Raw genomic sequence first — 21,572 nt, forward strand, 5'->3', positions numbered from 1 at the left:
CCAGGTTTTATTTTTATTTTAAATTTTATTTTCTGGGGCCAGGCATGGTGGCACATGCCTGTAGTCCCAGCTACTCAGGAGACTGAGGCGGGAGGATTGATTGAGTCCAGGAAGTTGAGACTGCAGTGAGCTGTGATCGCACTACTGCACTCCAGCCTGGGTGACAGGACAAGACTCTGTCTCAGGAAAACCACATATATATAATATTTGTAGTACATATAGTATATTTAAAAACCATATATAGACTCACACACACACACACACACACACACATATATATATATAGTATATTTCCTGGGAGAATCTAGTAACAAGAGAAACAAAATTGATAATGATAAACACTTATTCAGCACTTAATGTGATCCAGACATAATGCCAAGACCTTTATATATATATATATATATATATATATATATATATATATATATATTATCTCCTTTAATCCTCAAAGCTACTCTACAATAGAGCACTACTGTTATCCCCATCTTGTAGATGAGAAAGCTGAGGCTTAAGATTTAACTCCCTTACATGAGCTAGGATGGAGTTCAGGTGCCAGAGCCGGATGGGATGTAGATAGCTGACTGCACTGCTCAGGCCCTTCACTTATTCAAAACTTTCGTGGACCTAACTTAGTCACATTGGGTACCATTTAAGACACATCTTTTACAATGAGTGTTTTATAGCTTATATTTTAACATATGCTCATAAATCTAGCCTTGCTGTGTTTTCTGTGTATTAGTGACTACTAGTATTTTATGTTTCACTGTGAATACGCACACACACACACACACACACACACAGACACACACACACATACACACACACACAAAGTGTTCTACAAAGCCCTTCTAGATTTCCCAATATATATTAGGCCAACTGAAGTTGACTTTATGAACACCTTCTGGTAATCCCTTAATTCAAATCTGGCTGAGATTCTGCAGTGCTGAGCTTGATTTTATTTCTGTTTATCCCTGTGTTTTATCTCCTTTGCTGTTTTGGTTAAAAACATACATAATTCTGCTGTTCCCAGGTGGGTGTTACCTCTACTCATAAACTGTTACCCAAAGATACCAGGGGTTCAGTGCAATTAGATAACGAAAATACTCAAGAGGAATTCAATCGATTCTAAAAAAGAGCAATGTCCCTATTGAATGTGATTTCTAAAGAGATATTTGTCGTGGAGATAACTGCATGTCGTGAGATCTTTTTAAACAAAACAGCAAGGAAAAAAAAATCCAAAGCTTAAACTTCTTTATGAGAGTCCTAAAACGTTTCCTTTTAGATATCACACTAAACACTATTTTCCCTGGTGTTTACTCATACAATACAGCCCCAAGCATGGAAATAAAGAAGATTCAACTTACAGGCTGTCCAGGCTCATCTCCCCCGAGGATTCTGAAGCCAAATCCAGACTCCATCCTCCGAAGATGAACATCCAATTCCTTATAATCTGGACCTGGCATAAAGGAGATCCCATTGAGTAATGAATCCTGCCTCTTTCCCAGCCCCTGAGGAACTGAACATACCAGTGATAAATTAATTTTGTGGATGCGATTAATGAGAGTGCTGTTAGGGTCAATGGAAACCATAGAGGATACAAAAAATATGGCAGCAAAAAAGTAGGTGTTCCAAATGTAGGTTGTCCCTGGAATAATAGTGACTAGCCAAGGGCACTACTGAGGTATTACCAGAAGCAGAAAGAGTACATGAATTTTCTGAGTAAAAAAATTGATGCCTTTATAATTCTTGATTTTCCTGAGAGCAATCAGATTGCCCTCAAGAAGCTAGACTGTCACTTTGAGGATGTTTACTCTGATTAGAACAATTATTGCGCAAGTAAGAGAGAACAGACGACAAAACCCTGGAACTGTCCAGTAAAGCACTGCCTGGTAATTTATTAATATCTGTTTATGACATGATGCATCCAGTTTAGGAGTGTGTATGTGTGTGTGTGTGTGTGTGTATGTGTGTGGGGTATAAACGTATGCCCAACAGAAGTTGTCTCTTTTAAAATTGCAAAAATTAGAAGATATAGAATTTAAACTTTCTTGTATTGAGGTTCAAGAAGCATTTATTTTCTGACAAACTCCTTTAGGGTTTTTATAACTTACAGGTAGAAATTCATTTGGGTCTAAGGTGGACTTTTATCACCGAAACATTTTAGAATGTGCAAGCCATAGATTGACTTTTGACTTCATGAGAGTACTCAAAAGAAATAGAAGATACTTTTCTGAAGTCAGCTGAAAGAACACAGTTGTATTTCAAAATAAGATGAAAAACTCTCCTGAATGTCATTTTTTCAGCCTTAGAAGAAACTAAAACTATTAAATATAAAAAGTTTTGACTTTTTAAGTAGAATCTGATTTATGCTTAGCCTGTCCCCTTGCCCCTTGGCACCTTCCTCAGGGGGAAATACTTCAGTTGTGACCAAGCTGCGCATACTTTCATGTCCACTGCTGGGGTGCCAGCAGATGATCAGCAATTTAAAGAACTATTTATTATGCTGTCTCTTGCTTAAGAAATGTTTAGTGATTTCTGGACCTGAATGGTTTAAAGGAGGTATTAGAACTGATAGAAGCAGGTATTAAGTAAAATTCCCCTTGCTTAAACAGGATAGTTGTAGAAATTAAGACGAGATTTCAGAGAATTCTCATGGGACAAAAATCTATGTCTGAGCCACATGATTATACAGTAGCACTCGTTGTAGAGAGAGGCTCATTGAATGCTGGCCAGGCAAATATTTTCCAGGCTCTGCAGTAGGTGGGACTGCTGGAGTGATACAGTGTACAAAGCACAATTATACAGGTTTGCCTTGGTGCCCAACAACCTGGGCTATTCCCAGGGATATATGAAAGGCATCATTCACTTCTGAGACGTGGGCAAATGCCGATTATTTATCTGGTGCTCTTTTAAATAAAGATGAATCAGGCACTTAAGTACATATGTTTATATGCATTGTACAGGATTCAATGAGCATTCATACCCTTTTATGACCAAATGCACACATGACCAAGACCTTTTCCATTCAATGAATAATATTAAACTCTGCAAGAAGAATAACCAGTTAGACCTCCACATCCTTTAGAAATTATATAATCAGTCATATTTTAAAGATGGGAGAACTTAAAAAATTCCATTCCTATTAAATAGAGGTGGTGGCAGAGGAAAGATGAAAATTTTGCCTTACATTCTTTGAGACACAACCGGCTTTTGAACTCAGTTTCTTCTGAAGTCTGTATATCATATATGAAATCACATATTGGGGTGTGTGCTAAGCCTTTGGGAGTCTGGAGGCAGATGGAGTAGAGCTCTACAAAATCATAGCAGGTATCTGTACTCCTCCCAAGAGAAGGAGAAAGACAAGGGGAGATCGGAGATGACAGATATTGCTCAATCACTGTTCAAACTTCTACAAGTTGAGGATAATACAACTGCTCATGGCAATCTCTTCTGTAAGTCACTTTAAGCTTGGAGGAACTCTAGACCACATACACATTAAAAATACAAATAGAAGGTGCTGTATTTGTGACACTTAAAATGATAGAGCCAGCATATGTTTAACTAGAACTTTTCATCTCCTGTATTCTTCTCACTTTTGCATCACCACTGAATATGCTAAGTGGGAAATTGTTCTTCCAGTGACTTCAGCACCCATCCATATTGCACAAGGAGCTTTACAAGATCTTTATTGTGTGATCCATCTTATTTGCTACGTAAAACTTTTCCCCTAAAGAAATGCCGAAATTATGACCATCTCAGGAATGGAACTTTCAGAGGTGTTAAGGCACAAGAAGTTTGTCTTTTGTCAGAGAATCTGTGATTCCTGGAGGAATTAAGGGGCTTTTCTTTAATGAATAACTTATGACTTCTTTTTAGGAGAAAAATCTAGATTTTAGCAAGTAAATTTTATTGAACTCTGAAGAACAGAGACACGAATAAGGCATTTATTCTCCTCTTCCTGCTCTTTATGCACATTTTGGTGACAATACTGATCCTGTTGCTCTGACCCACCCTGATTTCAAACATAGGGTGGTATGTGCCAGCCATTTATTTCATCTTTACTCTTCCATTCTTCCCAGCAGGGGTGGCCAGCTTCATGGTTCATGAGCAGGTAAAGAGAGGCAAAGAGAGACCCCTTAGAGAAGAATGCTGGTAGATGTGATTTATTTTTTATTTCTTTGTTAATTTTGAACACAGATTCAGAGGCTGCAGGGTCTGGACATTTTACAGAAATAGTCAACTGGAAAAAAAGTTCATATGATAGATTGTGCCTTGAGGCAGCAGTATTTTTTTTTTTTTTTTTTTTTAGGGAAAATAAGAACATTTTAGGAAGATAATTTTTCTTTGGTTTCTTTTTTTCCTTGGAGTCTGGCTTTACAAAATAACTAAAATTATATGTACAAAGCTGGGAGACATCATTCTTTTTCCTTCCTGCTTTGTTAGCTCTCTTGGCAGATTGTGATGTTTCTGACTTTCCCCTAGTTGCTCTTCTGGCCCGACGACATGTTTCAATTACTGTATCATGTTTTATCTCTTTCCTTATTAATGCAAGAACTTAAAGTGAAGAAATCCAAGGGCCATCTCTTTACCTCACTGCAACAGAGTTAACAATCACTATTCCTTTCTCTTGTTTCAAGAAACTATGCACCAGGGAGGTTGTTAGATGAGGGTGTCTGGTAGACACCTATTTGGACCTGAGTTGCTTTGCATGTTGTTTAACTGTGCCCCATCCTTTTACTCTTCTGTTCCCTTCTTTATTTTTTCTGTGCTCTTTTAAAAAAAATCTTCTTTTTCCTCAGCACTTTTTGCAGAACTGTCAGAGACACTCTCAGGTGTCGCTTAATGCAGCTCAAGAGGAGGCAGTGGTTGTAAAGAAATGGACTAAGAGGAGACAAAGCATTCTTTGGATATTAGTGTTCAGTGGCCAGCTGTGGCTAGTGTTGCTTCTTAGAAGTTGGGTCCTCGGATCCTCAGGCATTATGGAACAAAGCATCTCATGATCCTCTTCCTAGATGGAATTTTACATGACCACTGTGGCAAGTTACTGAAATGAAATTTAGAAGTCTTAATTTATTCTGGGCTCACACCAATATTGCAAAAACGAACTTTAAAAAGTAGCAAATGGTGAGCACATCCAGGTATCAGGACAACCTCTCTCATAATAAAGAAAAGCAGATTTCAAAAGTTGATTCCTACTTCACATGAAGACTCTAGGGGCCTCGCATGCTGTATGTTTCCTTAGTCTTGCTTTTGAAAGAAGTAGCTCTGTGCACAGTTAGGGAAAAGGCTGGGTAACTGAACACAACTGATTAATTTTATGAATGGATTCAATCTTCAAAAATGCAAAGAACAACATTTTTATGAATTAATTTGGCACATGGGATGCTGCTGTAAACATGTCAATTAAAATTTGGTACTTGAATCCCCTTTCATGTTTTAATTAAAACATAAGTACCATGGCTTATCATCACAGTTTGGCACAGAGGATACATTTATTCAATTTTTCCTGCTGGAAAGAGCATCACTTTTTGGGCTTTTCCTTGTAAAGAGATCTAGGAAAGTTAGCATGAGGAAGATATCAGGAATCAAAAAAGGTTATTAAACATGGTCTTGACTTCTGGATTTCTATCACTCCAGATATAGAAAGAGTTAAACAGGAATTTTATAGTTTCTGTTGCTCAAATCTAACATTACCTAGTAAGTAGCTAATACTCCATCCTTTAAAATATCCCTTCTCTTTAGTTGTTTGCTTTATCCCTGTGGGTATGTGAATGTGACCAAGCACGTGTTAGCCATAGTAGAAGCCATCTCCCAGATTCTATTTGGTTCTCTCCTCAGCCTTCACATAAGCTCAGATTTTTCCATCCTAAATATGAATTTGCTCCTTCCTTCCATCTCTTTCTAGGAAAAGTAGTCTCTAGGGGAGCCTTCATTCTACCTCTGATTCATTCCTGCCAGTCTGGTTTATGCTCTCTCTTAGCACTACTGCACTCTTTAAGGTCACTATGCATGCTAATGACCAAATTAAATGGCCTCTTTTTCTTTCCTCATACTGATTGATTTCAGTGCCTTATTTGATATCGTTGATGCACTGTTTATGACTTCAGATTCCTTTTGATCCTAAACAAGGAAAGATCTCCTTTGGAAGTCGTTTCTGTGACACCCCATTTCCTGGCTCTCTTATTTTTGGGTGGAGTTGCCCATTCAAAGTTCCTGGCCATAGATTCCATTGTTTCTCACTAATATTCTCCTTAGGTGATGGCATAATTATCATTGGCCATCTATAGTGTTCCATTATGCACAGTCTGTAGGAGTTGCTAAATAAACATTACCTGAACTTAGTTGCCTCAAGGCACTCTCCAGTCTCCTAGTCCCAATGAACCACAGCATTATTCCACTATGGAGTTATCACTTAGTTTCATAAATATGTATTATTTAGAACTTCCTACTATCAATTTTGCCTCTGTACCTAAGGATCTTATGCAGGTAAAGTTAATAACATACCTTATAATTATGATAAATGTATCTGAGTCAGAATCATAACACATAATTTGATGAGACATTTTATAAATGCGACAAAAACATGGGGCATCTACTTATTTTATCTTATTTTTGTATTTTTGTATTTTTTTTTTTTTTTTTGAGATGGAGTCTCGCTCTGTTGCCAGACTGGAGTGCAGTGGTGTGATCTTGGCTCACTGCAACCTCCACTTCCCAGGTTCAAGCGATTCTCCTGCCTCAGCCTCCCGAGTAGCTGGGACTACAGGCAAGCACCACCACGCCCAGCTAATTTTTGTGTTTTTAGTAGAGATGGGGTTTCACCATGTTGGCCAGGATGGTCTCGATCTCTTGAACTCGTGATCTGCCAGACTCGGCCTCCCAAAGTGCTGGGATTGCAGGCATGCACCACCGCAATCGGCCATTTTTGTATTTTTTATTAGAGATGAGGTCTTGCTTTGCTACCCAAGCTAGAGTGCAGTGGTGTGATCACAGCTCACTACCACCTCAGATTCCTGGGTTCAAGCCATTTTCCCGTCTCGTCTTGGTCTCCCAAGTAGCTGGGACTACAGGCATGCGCCACAGCGCCCAGCTGTTTAAATTTTTTGTAGAGATGGAGGTCTTGCCATCTTGTCTAGGTTGGTTTTGAACTCCTGGGCTCAAGCTATTTTCCCACCTTGGCTTCCCAAATGCTGGGATTATAGGCATGAGCCACAGCGCCAAGCAAGATATATTTATTTTAAATGCAGTCATGATTTTCCAGAATATTCTGATAACTTGTGTGGACATTCAACCAACTATTTGGATTGGTTCTTTTCTTCAAAATCTGAATTGCACAGTAACGTAATATACCTCAACTATATTATAACTTTTGTCTTCTAAGTAATGTATTTTTTAAAAAGGTAAACTATTACTTTGCATATATGTCAAAGTAATCTAAACTACTGGGCCACTCTCCTTCTCTTGTTTTTAAATGAAGTGCATTCAGAATCTGAGATTTTTAAGACATGTGCTTTTTGTGACCAGTAAGCTGAGATTTAAAATTCCAAATTAAATCTTGATTTCATTTTGCAACTGTAATTACTAGGTCCCATTTTCTCTCTGGGCATAAGATAATGTTTTTAAAAAATTGCAAAGATTTAGCAGTCAGTATAGAGGAATAATCATGCTTTAAAATTTTTAGACCAAGCTAAACAAATACTTTAGACATTATTTTAGGAGAAAACACTAAATAATATCTTCCATATTTTCTACATATCCCCCCAAAAATGACATGGAAACTTACAGAATGAAATGATCTCAGGCACATATATTCTCCAAGGGGTGTTAGAACATGCTGAGATGGATAATGAGCTGTCATCATGGAAACACTCTGGAGATGTGTGCTGTGAGCCCACAGCCCTGAAATAGTGCTACTATTATAAAACACTATTTTCCGCAATTGTTTGAGTATTCTGGCTTTCAATCTGGTGGTCTGATTAGCTGTTTAAAGCATTTTCATCACGAATTCTAAGAGCAAAAAAAAATTAAATCTTCTTTTTCCTCCAACATTTGTACAATAATGTTAAATATTTTAGCCTAAACCAAAATTAGTGTTTTCAAAATGGTTAAGTAAAAAAAAAAATTTCCTTTTAAGCAAATTAATTGGTTATTACTGAAAGCTCTTAAAATTAAAATATGATATTTTAGCCTAACTTAAAATCTTATTGAAATATAGTATTTTATTATTGGCATGGTTTAAAAAAATTAAGTTGATATAGATATTTACTTGATTTGAAAAGAATTTCATTCTATGTTAGCAACATTTCTAATCCGTTCTTTGGAAATGTCTAAATTGCAAATCTCTTGAGACCTTCTAGCTTCTTATTTGTATCTAGTCTAGTGTTATTCAATGCAAATAAAATGTAAGCCACATAAGTAATTTAACATTTTCTAGTAGCCACATTTTAGAAGACAAAACAGATGAAATAAATTTTCATAATATATTTTGTTTAACTTAGTATATGCAAAATATTATTTCAACATAAATCAATATAAAATAATTAATGAAATCTTTCTTTTTTGTTTGGGTACTGTCTTTGAAATCCAGTGTGGATTTTACACATATATTACAGCATATCTAAATTTAGAACAGCCACATTTCAAGTGCTCAATAGCCACATGTAGCTAGTGGCTACTGTATTACATAGCACGGACCTAGTCAGTCTGATGGCTCTCTTTGGCAGCTGTTTTTAATCCAGCCTTTTACTAGAGTATTTTATGAAAGAAATTCATGAATATGACTGTTTTCCTTTGTCTTTTGTTGGCAGGCATTTAGGCTCACCATGATGAGACTTGCTGTCTACCTTGAATGCATGTTTTATGTAGGTGACTAAAGTAGCACAGTGATTATATACTAGGAAACTGATACTATCAGAAGAATGATTTGTTACACAAAATGGAAGATGTTTTGTTCACAGAACTGTGAGTACTGAACAATACTTGCCAGAGGAATCCATTCGAAAACTGGTCCTGGGTGGCACTTGTTCTGGATGGGAAAATGGGGAATTAAAGTTGAAATTCATTTATAGCATTTTAAAATTCATCTTTACTTTCTTTTTGTTGCTATCATAACTCCCCCAACCACAATCTCATACTTATGTTTAATACTTTTTTTTTCCTCTAAGATCCAAGTTAGTGGACCAATTTACCCTGCTTTACGTATGAGCATGTATGTAAATATGTTTCTTTTACATGCATCCAAAATAGAAAAATCTGAATTTCTTTTTAGATCAGGGTGGAATAAGATTACCATTTCTAAATATTAAGTTTTGACTTTCATTATAAGAATACTTATTTGAAAGTAAAGTCAATCTAGAACCTGAAAGGTATACAGAAAATATAGGTCCTTTAAAATTAGGTTATAATTTTGTGTCATAAAACGTTGAAATGAAAAGTGGAAAATCCAATCAATGATTGTATTGATTTACGTACACTAGTCCAAATATTTTGATATTTCCAATTATCTGGGTAGTTGAAATTATGTATAAGTAGTTGAGTTAAATTGGTTTATTTTAGCAATAGAGATCCTTTATAAGAATTATGATATAATCTATGCTACTTCTAATAACATAAAAATTCAAAAAAGTGAGTGTAAAACACCTTTAAAATGTAGGCATAGCCCACATTTAGAATTCTAGAACCTAGAACAACCTGGTTGCATACTGGGTTCTGGAAGTATTGGGAGACATGTTGCTCTCATACATGAACATTTTTCAGGGGTAGGCAAGGCTCCAATTGATTGACATGCTTCCTCCTACTCTACATGGTGGAGATGTGCAACTCCTTACTGCATGTTTGAGAAATGCAGACTTTCACCATGTCTTTATCTGGAACTGCTAAATGTGAAGAAGAACATAATTAAATTGTCCCTTGATTTTCATTCTGCCTTCTAAATCCCTGGTCTTAATATCATAGAGGCATTAATAGAGTGACAGAGATGCAAGGCACCTTTCATTCCACAGATGGTTAAGGCCCAAAATGCTAAGTGACTTGCATAAGGTATTCTATACTATCTCACAAGAAACTCTTCAAGATCCTTTTTCGAAAACATACTTATTATATCTAAGTTTTAAACTTAATTAGAATGCATTATCCAATAAAACACTTTCTTATTTCATTTTAGTATTATTATGAATAAACAATACACTCTTTTCTGAACATGCTATACATTTTTTCCTAACATCTCCAGAAATTCTTCCTATTCCTTCATGGTTCTGTCAGTAGAGAATTTCCTAAACCACACAGCTGGGTTTAATAAGAGATGGGCAGAAGACACATGTATGCAAACCTCTGGTCAAGAAATACTCAAGAAGCTAAAGATCTACGTTAAGATATGCTGAGTTACTTCTATCTGAGAGAATGGCAGGGTGATGAATTTCATGTTAAGTTTACCATATTGTTTTGCTTTAGAATCATGTAAGGAATTACAGATAAAAATTAACTAAACATTACTAAACCTCTCTAAAACATAAATTCACATTGTAGGTAGAAGAACTGTAAAATGTTCTTGCAAGAACCACTCCTCCCACACGTTTAGGCTTCAATATGTAAATTATTTGTTGCTTGGAAGAAATTTCATACCATTATTATTATTTTGGTCTATAAAATTATATATTTATGATATATAATCATCAATCATATGCGATTATTCCTTAAGAGCATTTACAGAAGAGGCAACTTACAGTTTTGAAAGGCAGAGAATAAGAATATAGTACAATAGAACTCCCCCATTCTGAATGTTTTAAGATGACATAATTTTATAAGATAGTTGTACCATATAAGGCTCATATAATACCAAAAAAATGAGTATTTTATCCTTAAATTTTAAAAATTAAAATAAGACCAAAGTCTGGTTGCTTTTTCATTGAGCTTTGTTTCAAATAAAGAGCCAGTCGGCTCATGGAGAGCATAACAATCATTCCTGCCAGGTAAGCTGTGTTTTCCCAGTAAAGGCAAATTAGCTTTCTGGCACAATTGTTATTTTTTAAGAACTTTCATGTTTGGTGTGGCTGCTTAGGATTATGACTTGAGAAATGTCCTTTTGTCTGTATCAGGGATGGAAGACTGCTACCTTCGAAACGCTTCCATTAGGTATAAAACTGACATTTTATGTTATACTCTCACGAGGACCTACTTGCCATCTAGCACTTAAACTCTATAGCCCTGATGGTCTCATATTAATTCATGAATATACATTGGGTTACATTGTCAACTTGTGCAACCAACAAAATGCTTTGATATATTAAATAACTTTCAATCAAGAGCTGATTTTTAGAGTTTACTTTTTACTCCTCCCCCTGCCTTTATCCCTTAATTCCAGGATCTTTTAGTTTTAAATTACTAAATGAAATAAATTTATCAGCTCTAGGATTGGATCTAATTTCCAAAATACATGGGAAAAATATGTGTCCTACCACAACTTTTATTTTGCTATCTCTATATTACTTAGCTCATACCATGGTAATTTCCTGTTTCAAAAGGAACCTGTTGGAAATATAAACGTTACCACAGTTTCTTAGAAAGCTATCTGAGGATACCTTTTTAAAATTAGATTTCCAAATTAATTAAAATCTACATATTAAAATGGCAGACACAGCTTAACCGGATTTACTGATCTTCATATCAATATAACGGCAAAGTAATGCACAATGTGATATATTAGAAAATCCAGCTGAAAGGCAAATTTTTTTCACAGATCAAATCACAACATACATTATACTAAGGATAACAATAATGCTTTTCCCATGAGAAAAGGTTGCAGAAAATTAATCTCTTAGTACAATTGAGGACATTTAAAATGATAACATTATTACATCTTTTTCTATCCTTTTATTTTTCTAATGCTAGAGTCACTGGTAAAAGTGTTTTAACATTTATTTATCATCTTAATATTTCACTAAAGTAAGATTGTGTTCCAGAGAACATACGTGGGGGGTACTTTAATGCCATTGGACACCAGCAGTGTTCAAGCAAATCAGGCTGGGGCTTGATCTAGCACAGTGTTCACATGTGCGGGTGTTTTCTGGGAAGGCATGATGGCCTTTCATGATCACCTAATAGCTGCCTGTAGCTATGGCATCCATGAATTTATTTAAACCTTTGTGAAACTTTTTGATATTTCCAGCTTGGCTCAATTGGGTATTTAATTACGTGGGAAAAGGAGACTTGGAGTCAGGAAGGCTTGAGCCGAAAGATTTCCACAGGCTTCAGAGCTCTGGTTTTGAGCACCCTAGATAGATACTACCATGTATGATGCGGCTTCCCCCATCACTTTTCATTTAGAGATTCAAGCGGTGTTCTGTGGTGAATAATACTATTACAGTACCCCACCCTTTCAAGTGGCTCTGCTGTTAGGATGGGAGACAGTGCAAACTACAACTCTTGCTCACTAATAACAAGGAAAGAGCAGCAGAAAACCTGATAGTTTAGAAATACAACCACCCGTTTGTGATCAGCCATGAATTACATGTGTATTACAATACTGAACAACGAAAGAATTCAATAATCAATGAACAACAAAAGAGCAGGATAACAGCCATAGATGTGAAAAACATAACTGTCCATTTTTGATCTGCCACAAATGATAATTTCATTTCATATATAGTACTAAAAAACAGTTTGCTTCTCCATTATGCTCTTGAACTGGCGTGTGATCACTTTTGATTGCTACCTTTGCTATGATACTCATCGCTTATTATTCTAATTCTGGAAAGGAAAATTGATTGTGTGAGCTCTTTTGAAGACATTTCAGAGAAATTTCTGTTCTAAAGAGGTTATACCATAAGGCACATTACACCATACGGATCCTTGACATTTTTATGATTCTACATTTGAGTGATGTCTTACCACAAAGGAGTGTGGACATGGTGTACCTCATAAATTGTTTACTTATAATAACCAAAGTTCAATGTGAAGAGAAAAAAGTTTGAACAACTTCAGTCATAATTCAACTTGGGTTTAAACCAAGGGACAGAACCCTGAGGGAAGAGTTTCAGGAAATAAGAATTTTTCTTTTCCATTCCTGGTTGTATCTGCTTATTGCTCCAGCTTTCAAGGCTGCAGTGTGGAACAGGCCCAAGAAATGTCCCCATGAGCTGAATGATAAGACAAGCCCTTAGAGTAAGACTGGCTTAAAGAAAAGTGAAGCAACAGGACAAGGCCCTCTATCCTGTATCAACACACCCATCAGAATGATCAAGACTGAATTTCATAAGATTCCAAAGTGAGCAACATTCATTTTCTTTGGGAAGCACTTTATACTGCCTTGCCTACCACAGTTCCTCTTTTTAGTACCAGTATCTAGCTGTAGTTATCTAACTATAATCTTTCCCAGAAGAAGAAGACAGATGAGATTAACTAACTTTCAGTTTGGTGATTATTGTGATGTTGAACCTGACTTATTTTCTATATTAAGAAAGAAGACTCCATGGCATAGTACTTAAATGTGGGAAACCTTACTACCTATTTTTTTCTACTTCATTTGCCATGCACTAGATTTGTACATATGTCTAACTTTCTGGGTTTGGAAGGAGTTTACTGGGAGTTTGGCTACTAACACAAGTCACTAATAAGCCTTTACCTCAAATTAGGGATAAAATATGTATAGGCAAACATTCTATCAGCCAAATAAATTAGCTTGAAAAAATTATTTATCTGAGTAGGTATTACACTTTTTATTCATAATGTGTACATTTAGAGATATGCTTTTCTTGAACAGTAATGATGATTATTCCTTGAATAGAGTATATAAAAAAGGAAAATTTTATAATTTATCATTCAAATGATGAGAGTCTAGGGTGGTGAAAAGTGAACTATTGATAATCATGCCAGGACAGCACAGACAAGGATTGTCCAGGAAACTTCCATGTGTAGTCACCCTAGATAGTCTTATAAGTAACTAGGCCAGTAATAGAAGGTTTCCTATCAAATCAGAAACAAGTGGTGGACGCAAGGATGCAATCACACATAGAGAAAGAAGGGCAGGAGGAGATGAGGGGGAGAAAACACTAAGGGCCCTTAGAACTACTTTTCTCCAAGGTTAGAAATGGCATATGTAGTCCAGCATTAGGAATGTTAGCATACAAACAAGAACATTCAAGCCATTCCTATTGTGACTGTAAAACAAATTCAAGTCCTTCCTTTATGAGATTCTTGGGAAAAAGACAGAGAAAAGAGAAGTAAAAAATAGCACGGCTTGTCCCACTATGCAAAGGTATTTTCTTTTGTTTTCAATTTTCAAAATTGCAAGTAGTGGGGACATCAAGAAGTCTGTTATCAACAGAGACTATTATCACATACAGAATAGTCACATTTGTCTAAAAGTCTTTGGTAGAGATGGAAGTTGGCGAGATTTTTGTTCTTTTCTGGGAATTGGTAGTAATGACTTAGGGTCAATGTTTAAACAATTAATATGAAGATCCAGAAGGCCCATTGATTAAAACTTTTTTAGGGATTTTTTTGGGCAGAGTTATACTTTTATATATGTAAGTTTAAGCTTATATGGAATTAAGTTAGTGGGGAAATAATTCTTTTTTTTTTTTTTTTTTGCACAGAGTTCTCCAGCAAGGATTAATGATATTTTGATAATGTAAAGGTACTTAACACATTAAGTCTTGACTGAATATCAATTTTCACATGGAAGTTGAGAAACTCTCAGTATTTAGTTATTTTTACTGCACAATTTCACACATTAAAATATTGATATTATTTGCTGTGTTGTGTAATGGAGCCTTGTTCAGAAATCGTTTTTCTATGTGTTGTGTGTTTGTTTGTGTCCTCAACTTCATTGTAAGCTTCTAATGAGCAGAGGTTATTTTTCATAACTTCTCTTGTGGAGTGCCTTGCAGAGTTCTAGACACATAGCGAGTGTTTCATATATTCTTGTTGATTGATGTGGAGCCTGGAGTTACCACCTGTGGGCACTGAGCCTAATGCTCTGAAATCAGAGGCGCTGCCAGCCTGCTGGGTGGGAGAATCTTCCTGTCTCTGTCCTGCTCCATTCCCAGCTCATCTTGAGATCTCATGAAGATAGGAGGTGTTTCCTATCACAGCATGTACCTGTCATGTTCTGTTTCACGTGGCCGTAGTATCCTATGATCATCTTCATTTGTTTAAAATCACAGCTTTTTTTTTCAGGAATACGTCTTTATTAAGATGTCCTGTGCGTGCACATTAAAATGTCAGCATAATCTAATTATAAGTCAAATGAGGCACGGCAGCATTTACATCATTTGATAAATTTCCATCATTTGTAGGGGACTGGTGACTTGAATCCAAATATTTCTTGACAGCCTTGACAGAACAAACGTTCTGTAGCTCTGTACAGCTCAGGCTTGTGGGTGGAGGGGCGTCTTTTTATTTGGCAACTGCAACCCAGTTTTGAAAGTGAATGCAAAAATCTCTTTAGCTTTAGACCTGGTTGTAAGGAAGGACACCATGAGATCACTATAGGCTAGGGGAAATGTCAAAGGACTTAGTTTAAACAGCTCTGGTTAGGATTCTTTTCCACACTTTCCCTGGTTGCACTGATTTTTTTCCCCCCAGGAAAAGATACAAGAATAAATAGAGCCAAACCTAAATGTTATGCATGTGATTCAAAGGAATAAGAATAGGAATGGTTCATAATCACGAATTTTGAAATATTGATCTTTTGTTTCGGTATATACATTTTATGATCATTGCATTAAAAAAACCTATTGGAAGATGATGAGAAACAGACTGAGCTTTCCAATCATTAATTAAAATCTTTTTCTTTTAGTACTGCTTTAAACATTTACATGAGAAAATAAAACTTGGAAATGGAAATGTACAGGAGGGCAAAAGGCTGTCTTTTTTTTTTTTTTTTTAAGACACTCACATATCCACAAGCAGAGCAAACTGATCAGCTATTCAGAGAGACTAGAGAAAGTGGCGCCATGCTCTCCTGGTTTCCTTAATCTTCAGTGGTAGAGCTTTTCTTACCTTGACATAATTTCTATGTTTCATTTACACTCCATTTAGTGTTATGAAGAAATGTGATAGAAAAGAGAAGGATAGGAAAGGAAATGAGCTTGTCCTCTTTTGGCTTTCTGAGATTTTTGACCCTGAAAACATTACTGTGACCTTAGAAACATTAGAGAGAGCTGATGAAAGCAGGAAGGGGGTGTGATGAGGCAGCAGGAAGGGGGTGTGATGAGGCAGCAGCAGCAGTGGCACAGGGAGAGCACCGATGGGGGGCCCACAGTGGGGTGAGGTGGGGAGTCAGGATGTTTGCTGTCCCTGCGGCTGTAGAGGGAAAGGGCGATGAAGAGCTACCAGAGGAGAACTGAAAAAGAAGGCTCTGGAGGTTAAGGTGGACTGGTTTGCTTGGTTTGTTACAGGTGAGGAGGGGAAAGGCAAGGAACAGAAACAGTATTGCAGGGGCTGGATAAAGAAATAATTCTTTTAGAGTTGAGAGCGCATCATGTACAAGAAACTGAGGGCACAATGGTATCAGACAACCACAAAGAGAAAACTGGAGATAAATACCAACATTGTTTTTGTCCTGAATCATAAAGCTTTGCATTGGCTAGGAAACTGCAAAAAAGATGGAAGTGAATGATGAAGGAAGAGGCAAAAAGCAGGAGGAAGCATCTCTTAATGCTCCCTAAATGCAACCACAAAATTAAGCCAAGGAGGTGAGGATGATATTTTAATCCTATGCACTTCCAACTTGCATCTTAGAACTGTTAACTTTATCTTACTCTCTATTTGTTTACATTCATTATTCTTATTTCCCCAGTTAAACGTGTGAGAGCAGGGCATATTACTCATCTTTGGTATCTCCTCACAGTGCTGACAGCAAAATGGGCATTCCATCAATACTTGGTTATCAAAGCAGAAAAGGTATTAGAAACTGGGCTGAAATCTTTTCAATTTTTTTCAGTTTAATGAACATTAATACCCTGAATTCATACTCTATATTATGTAGCTAAGAATGCCTAATTTGTTCTTACTCTGCTACAGCAAAGACATTCTAATGATACAACCTAAAAATATTTCATTTGTTCATCCAGAAGGAGAGGAATGAAATACAGTAGCTCTGATGTAGCCGCTTCTTTAAAAAAAAAAAGTATATGTGGGTTTCAGGTTGGGGGATGTTTCATTTCGATATTAATGATTTCTCAATGGCTTGCCATCCTAACTATTTTTCAACCAAAATTAGTTCTACAAAGAGTTGTAGAGGATAGGGAAAAGGTATTATGTCTGCTTTCCCCTTTACCAGCTGGGTGCATAATTCTCAGCCCCTGAGCTCATCAAAAGAGTAAGCAGATTTGAGATCCTCTGAGATCACACACGATTTAAAACTTGCTATTCATGCTACGGATGATAAAGTTGGAAACAAGACATTGGTGGAACACTGAAGCAAAGGAAATCAGCAGACCGTAATGGGAGCGCCAGGGACCAAACTCTTCTACGAGGCTGGGTTTCCTGATCATTTAATACACAGATTCTTCTGATACTGTGAGATTCCTGTCCTCTAACATGTGGAGATGACTTGCAAGATGGTAGAAAGAAGCACAACAATGGTGCAAGCAATATTAAAAGCCTTGTTTTCTAATGTTTATAAAGTACAACAATTTTAAAAGACCTTCAGATAGGGTGACAAGTGCATACACGATATTTTAAGACTGAATGTTCAAATGTGCCTGACTGCACGGAAGGAGAAGCAGAAAACTGTGGCAGAGATGATTGGCACCTAGATCAGTACTGCATTCGAAACCAATTGATTTCATGCTTGTGAGCTGGGAAGGCTTGGCTGACATTTTACTCAAGGTCCTAACTTTTTAAATGGCTATATTCAAGGCTCTAAGAAAGATCTATGCTTTAGGCTCAAGATCAGATTAAACAGATTAAAAAAAAAGCCAAACACTTCTTTTCTGTATTTGGTAACCTAAACAAAACCAGCAACCTCACCCCCCAACCCCCAAAAATATATTCCCGATTTTCTTCAGGAGATTTGGGGAAGAAAAGTAGGAGATAAAATATAAGGCAAAAGATATAATAAACCTACTTTTAGAGTCAACAGGCTTTCTAAGATAATTTTAGACCAGCTGGCTCTGCTCTTGAAACACTTTTGAAACTCAGAATATAAAACCATGCCAGATCATTCAGCCTCAATATATCTCCTGGCAGGGCCTCAGCTATTATTAATGTACCCTTGTTTCATGTGGCTTTCACTTACGCCTACTTTCATAAATGGCCCTAGATTTCTCGTAGAGCTCATATGGATCAGGCTTCCGTGGGTCAAAGGCCTCTGTTGAGTCAGGAAAGGAGCTCCTGTGAAGGGCAGGTGGGAAGGGCAGGTTCTGCGGTATGGCCGGAGCAGATAAACTCGTTTGAGGACTGCCTTGATTCTCCCATCGGTCCATTATCTGAAAAGTGACAGAGGACAGAGAAAATGACTGACAAATTCTTCCTGGCTATTTCTCTTGTCACCTTTAGGTTAACCTTTTTTGCCTTGTGGACTTTTCTTCCAGGGGATGGGTAAAACTTTGGCATAAATTCCTTGAAAGAAAAGATTTTATGTCTATGTAAGACAACATCATAAACTGTTATAAATACAAGTGGTGCCTGACTTTTGAATGCAAACTTATCTATAACTTACATAACCTTGTCAACAATTAGCCAGTAATCTTTGGCAAACCACTTAATTTCTCTGTTTTTTTCCCCCTATAAGATAAAGATAATGTGTCTCAAGATGATTCATGTGTAGGTGCTTAGAAATGTATGGTATTAGTTGTTCCTTTTCTAAGATGGTTTCAACATATTACATCACTTTCACTGGAGCAGAAGATACAGTCGTCTGCATATACTCATTTGACACCTATGCATATCGCAACAACTTCCTACGCTTGAGCATTCAGTCGCTTTCCTCTCAGTTTAGACGTAATTATGCAACCATCTAGGATTCAGGGATTGTTCAAAGTCTCCTAGGAAGCCTCATTTACTGTGGATCTGGTGGTTCCTCCCCCAGAATGCTGCTACTGATGTTGCTACTTCTATAATTTAAAGACCTGCAGAGTACTTCCCAGTTTATCATGTTCTTTCACATACGTGATCTTCTTGGATCCTCACCATAGCACCATAAGATAGAGAAGGCAGAGATTAATACCATTTTTTATCAAGGAGGAAGCCAGACTCCCTGAGACCACCTATTGGCACTGCCAACTTCACCTTCATTCATCAACTGATGCCTCATTCAAACTCAATTTTTCTTTCCTGCTTTGAATAGACCGGCAGCGTATGTAAGATTTAGACTAGTTTGCCCTCCTGCTGAAACTCTGCTCTGAGTATGCATGGTCCTCAGGACAAAGGCCAAACTTCCTAGAGGGTCATGGCGGGCTCCTTTTGAGCCTGGGTCTGCTCACCTTCCTCATATTGGCTGATGGGCTGGCTTCTCATTCCCGAGGACCCACCCAGTTCTCTTCTGCTTCTGAAACTTTGCATACTTCATTTCTCTTTCTACATGTATTTTCCACTCTTCCTTCCTCTCTCTCATTTCACCTAGCTACTAGATTCAGAGGAGGTGTCTCCTTTCCTAGAGGGCTCTTGCTGACCGCCCTGTCCCTCCTACCCCTCACACCACTTCCTCACATCCAACTGTGATTACCACGAGTCTACCCAGCCATGTCTCAAACAGATCAGACGCAAACAGGGCTGCGTCTTTCTACTTGTTGTATTACCAGTGCATAGTTAGTACTCAGAAAAAGTACATTTAGTGAGTGAATAAAATATGGCCACTTAAAAAAAACAGTTTTGATATACACTACATTGAACTTGGCAGGATTGTAACTTTCTGTCCCCTATGGCACCGTCCTGCTTTAGTTTTCACACTAGCTATATTTTTGTCGGGGCTCTGATTCCACCTCTGGTCTGTCCATCATCAATATTTTCAAGCTGGAAGGGATGTGAGGTGCCATATACTCCAGTGTTTTTTAAACTGTGCACATGTGCTGTGTAACACCAGAGACACCAGGGACCTGCCCTGCCCACCTGGGACTGGGACTGTGGCAGGGGTTCATGTTGAGCCAGCAAACTGGAAAAGAAATGGGTCACTGACCCTTCCTTCAATAAGACTGGCTTCATTTTAATTTGTTTTCTATGTGGGCTATTGCCCAAGATTTCATTTGAACAAAGTTTCTATAACTGTCAAGGATGGAAAACCTCTAGTCTAGTTCAATTTCCTCCTGTGAAACATAATCTCTAGAAGCATAGAGAGGGTAAGTGGCTTGTCTGAGGTCCAGCAGTTGCCAGTGGCAGATCCTGGGTCAGAACCACCCTATAACTCTAACAGAAGTAATTGTTTATATAATATCACACTAGGGGGAATAACTGTTAAATATGGTTTGAGTTTTAGTAAATTTTAGTGAATTTTCTGCTCAGAAGGGCTTGTGCTCCCATTTGTAAAAATCTTTAACTATGTACTTCATAATTCATTTGATCGCAAAATTCATACAGAAAGCTATTCTGGGTTTCCTTGGTCATCCATTCTGGGTGAACTTGCCATGATGTGGAAGGCCACATTTGTGGGTAAAGGCATATCCTCGGTAATTTTTCACTTTAGCTGACTTTAGGCAGCATGTGGATGCATTCTAGCTGTGACTTTATCCCTTCTGTTTTCAAATATAAGACACTAAATACTAAAAAGTAAATAAATTAGAAATATGGTCTGGGGAGCTGTAGTACTCTCCCACTTGTCATCACAGGGCTTCAGCAAATGTCTATTTCTTTCTCCCATATTCCACTGAGGGTTACTTCATACCCAAATGTGTCTTGCTGGTATATGTATTGTTCATGTAGTCATTGGACATGCTTCACATGAAATATTGGTATTTCTAAAAACAATCTTAAATCTACAGAACAAGTAATGCTTTGGGCACTGTTTGGGAAGGCTGCCATGGCAGATTGACAAATTCTACAATTTCTGTAGCACAGAGATTGGGGAATTAGTCAAGAGTCCAGTTCATGCTTAGTAAAGCATTCACAACTTCCTGTTGTGACATTCATTAACTCTTGAGTCACTCTGTCAGGGTTTCCTAAAAGGCTGTAAAGCAGAAAATCACTGCACCCAAGAAAAAGCAGACATACTATTCTGTTCCCCACCACCTCCTGCCCTGCTCCCTCCTAAATGGAGTTACCTGGTGGCTCCTACCCAGAAGACCATGGGGCAAACCACCTGCCCTGGGGTCAGAGGTCATCCCCTTACCTGGGGCTGGTGTGCTGGCCTGACTGCACCTTCTGAGGGGTGGAATCCATTGACTCTTCCCTCCTTCCTTAGACATTTTGGTCTCTGGACTTTTGCTTTCTACCTGGGATACTCACTGTGTGCTCCTTTCTACCTTCATGAACCCCCTGGATTCTGATCCTGTCTCCTTACTGAGGTCGATGGGCCTCACTTGCTCTAGCTAGCATCTTCTTGGCCTTTCCCTGTTTAGAGTTTTTGTTACCTGCCAGGTGTTTACTTCTCAACAAGCTTCTTTTTGGGCCCCTCTTGTCCAGTCCCAGTGGTGTCC

General features: G+C 37.5%; 1 protein-coding gene across 14 annotated transcripts in view; it reads right to left on the reverse strand.

Moving 5' to 3' along the window:
• The window catches only part of MAGI2 (membrane associated guanylate kinase, WW and PDZ domain containing 2), a 1,443,575-nt gene that overhangs the window by 159,400 nt on the left and 1,262,603 nt on the right, over positions 1–21,572 (reverse strand). For 9 of the 14 annotated variants that reach the window (XR_004672522.3, XM_063605944.1, XM_034964325.4 and 6 more), the window contains 3 exons: positions 18,242–18,431; positions 8,984–9,025; positions 1,365–1,456 (listed from right to left, as the gene is read on the reverse strand). Coding sequence is in view for 13 of the 14 variants with exons in the window: in XM_063605944.1 (XP_063462014.1) it covers positions 1,365–1,456; positions 8,984–9,025; positions 18,242–18,431 (324 nt within the window). In the remaining variant the exon portion in view is untranslated. The remainder of the gene's footprint in view (positions 1–1,364; positions 1,457–8,983; positions 9,026–18,241; positions 18,432–21,572) is intronic. The other 5 variants (XM_063605945.1, XM_034964326.4, XM_063605942.1 and 2 more) reach the window with 3 other exon arrangements.

Source organism: Pan paniscus, chromosome 6 (assembly GCF_029289425.2).
Source record: "Pan paniscus chromosome 6, NHGRI_mPanPan1-v2.0_pri, whole genome shotgun sequence".
Taxonomy (NCBI): domain Eukaryota; kingdom Metazoa; phylum Chordata; class Mammalia; order Primates; family Hominidae; genus Pan; species Pan paniscus.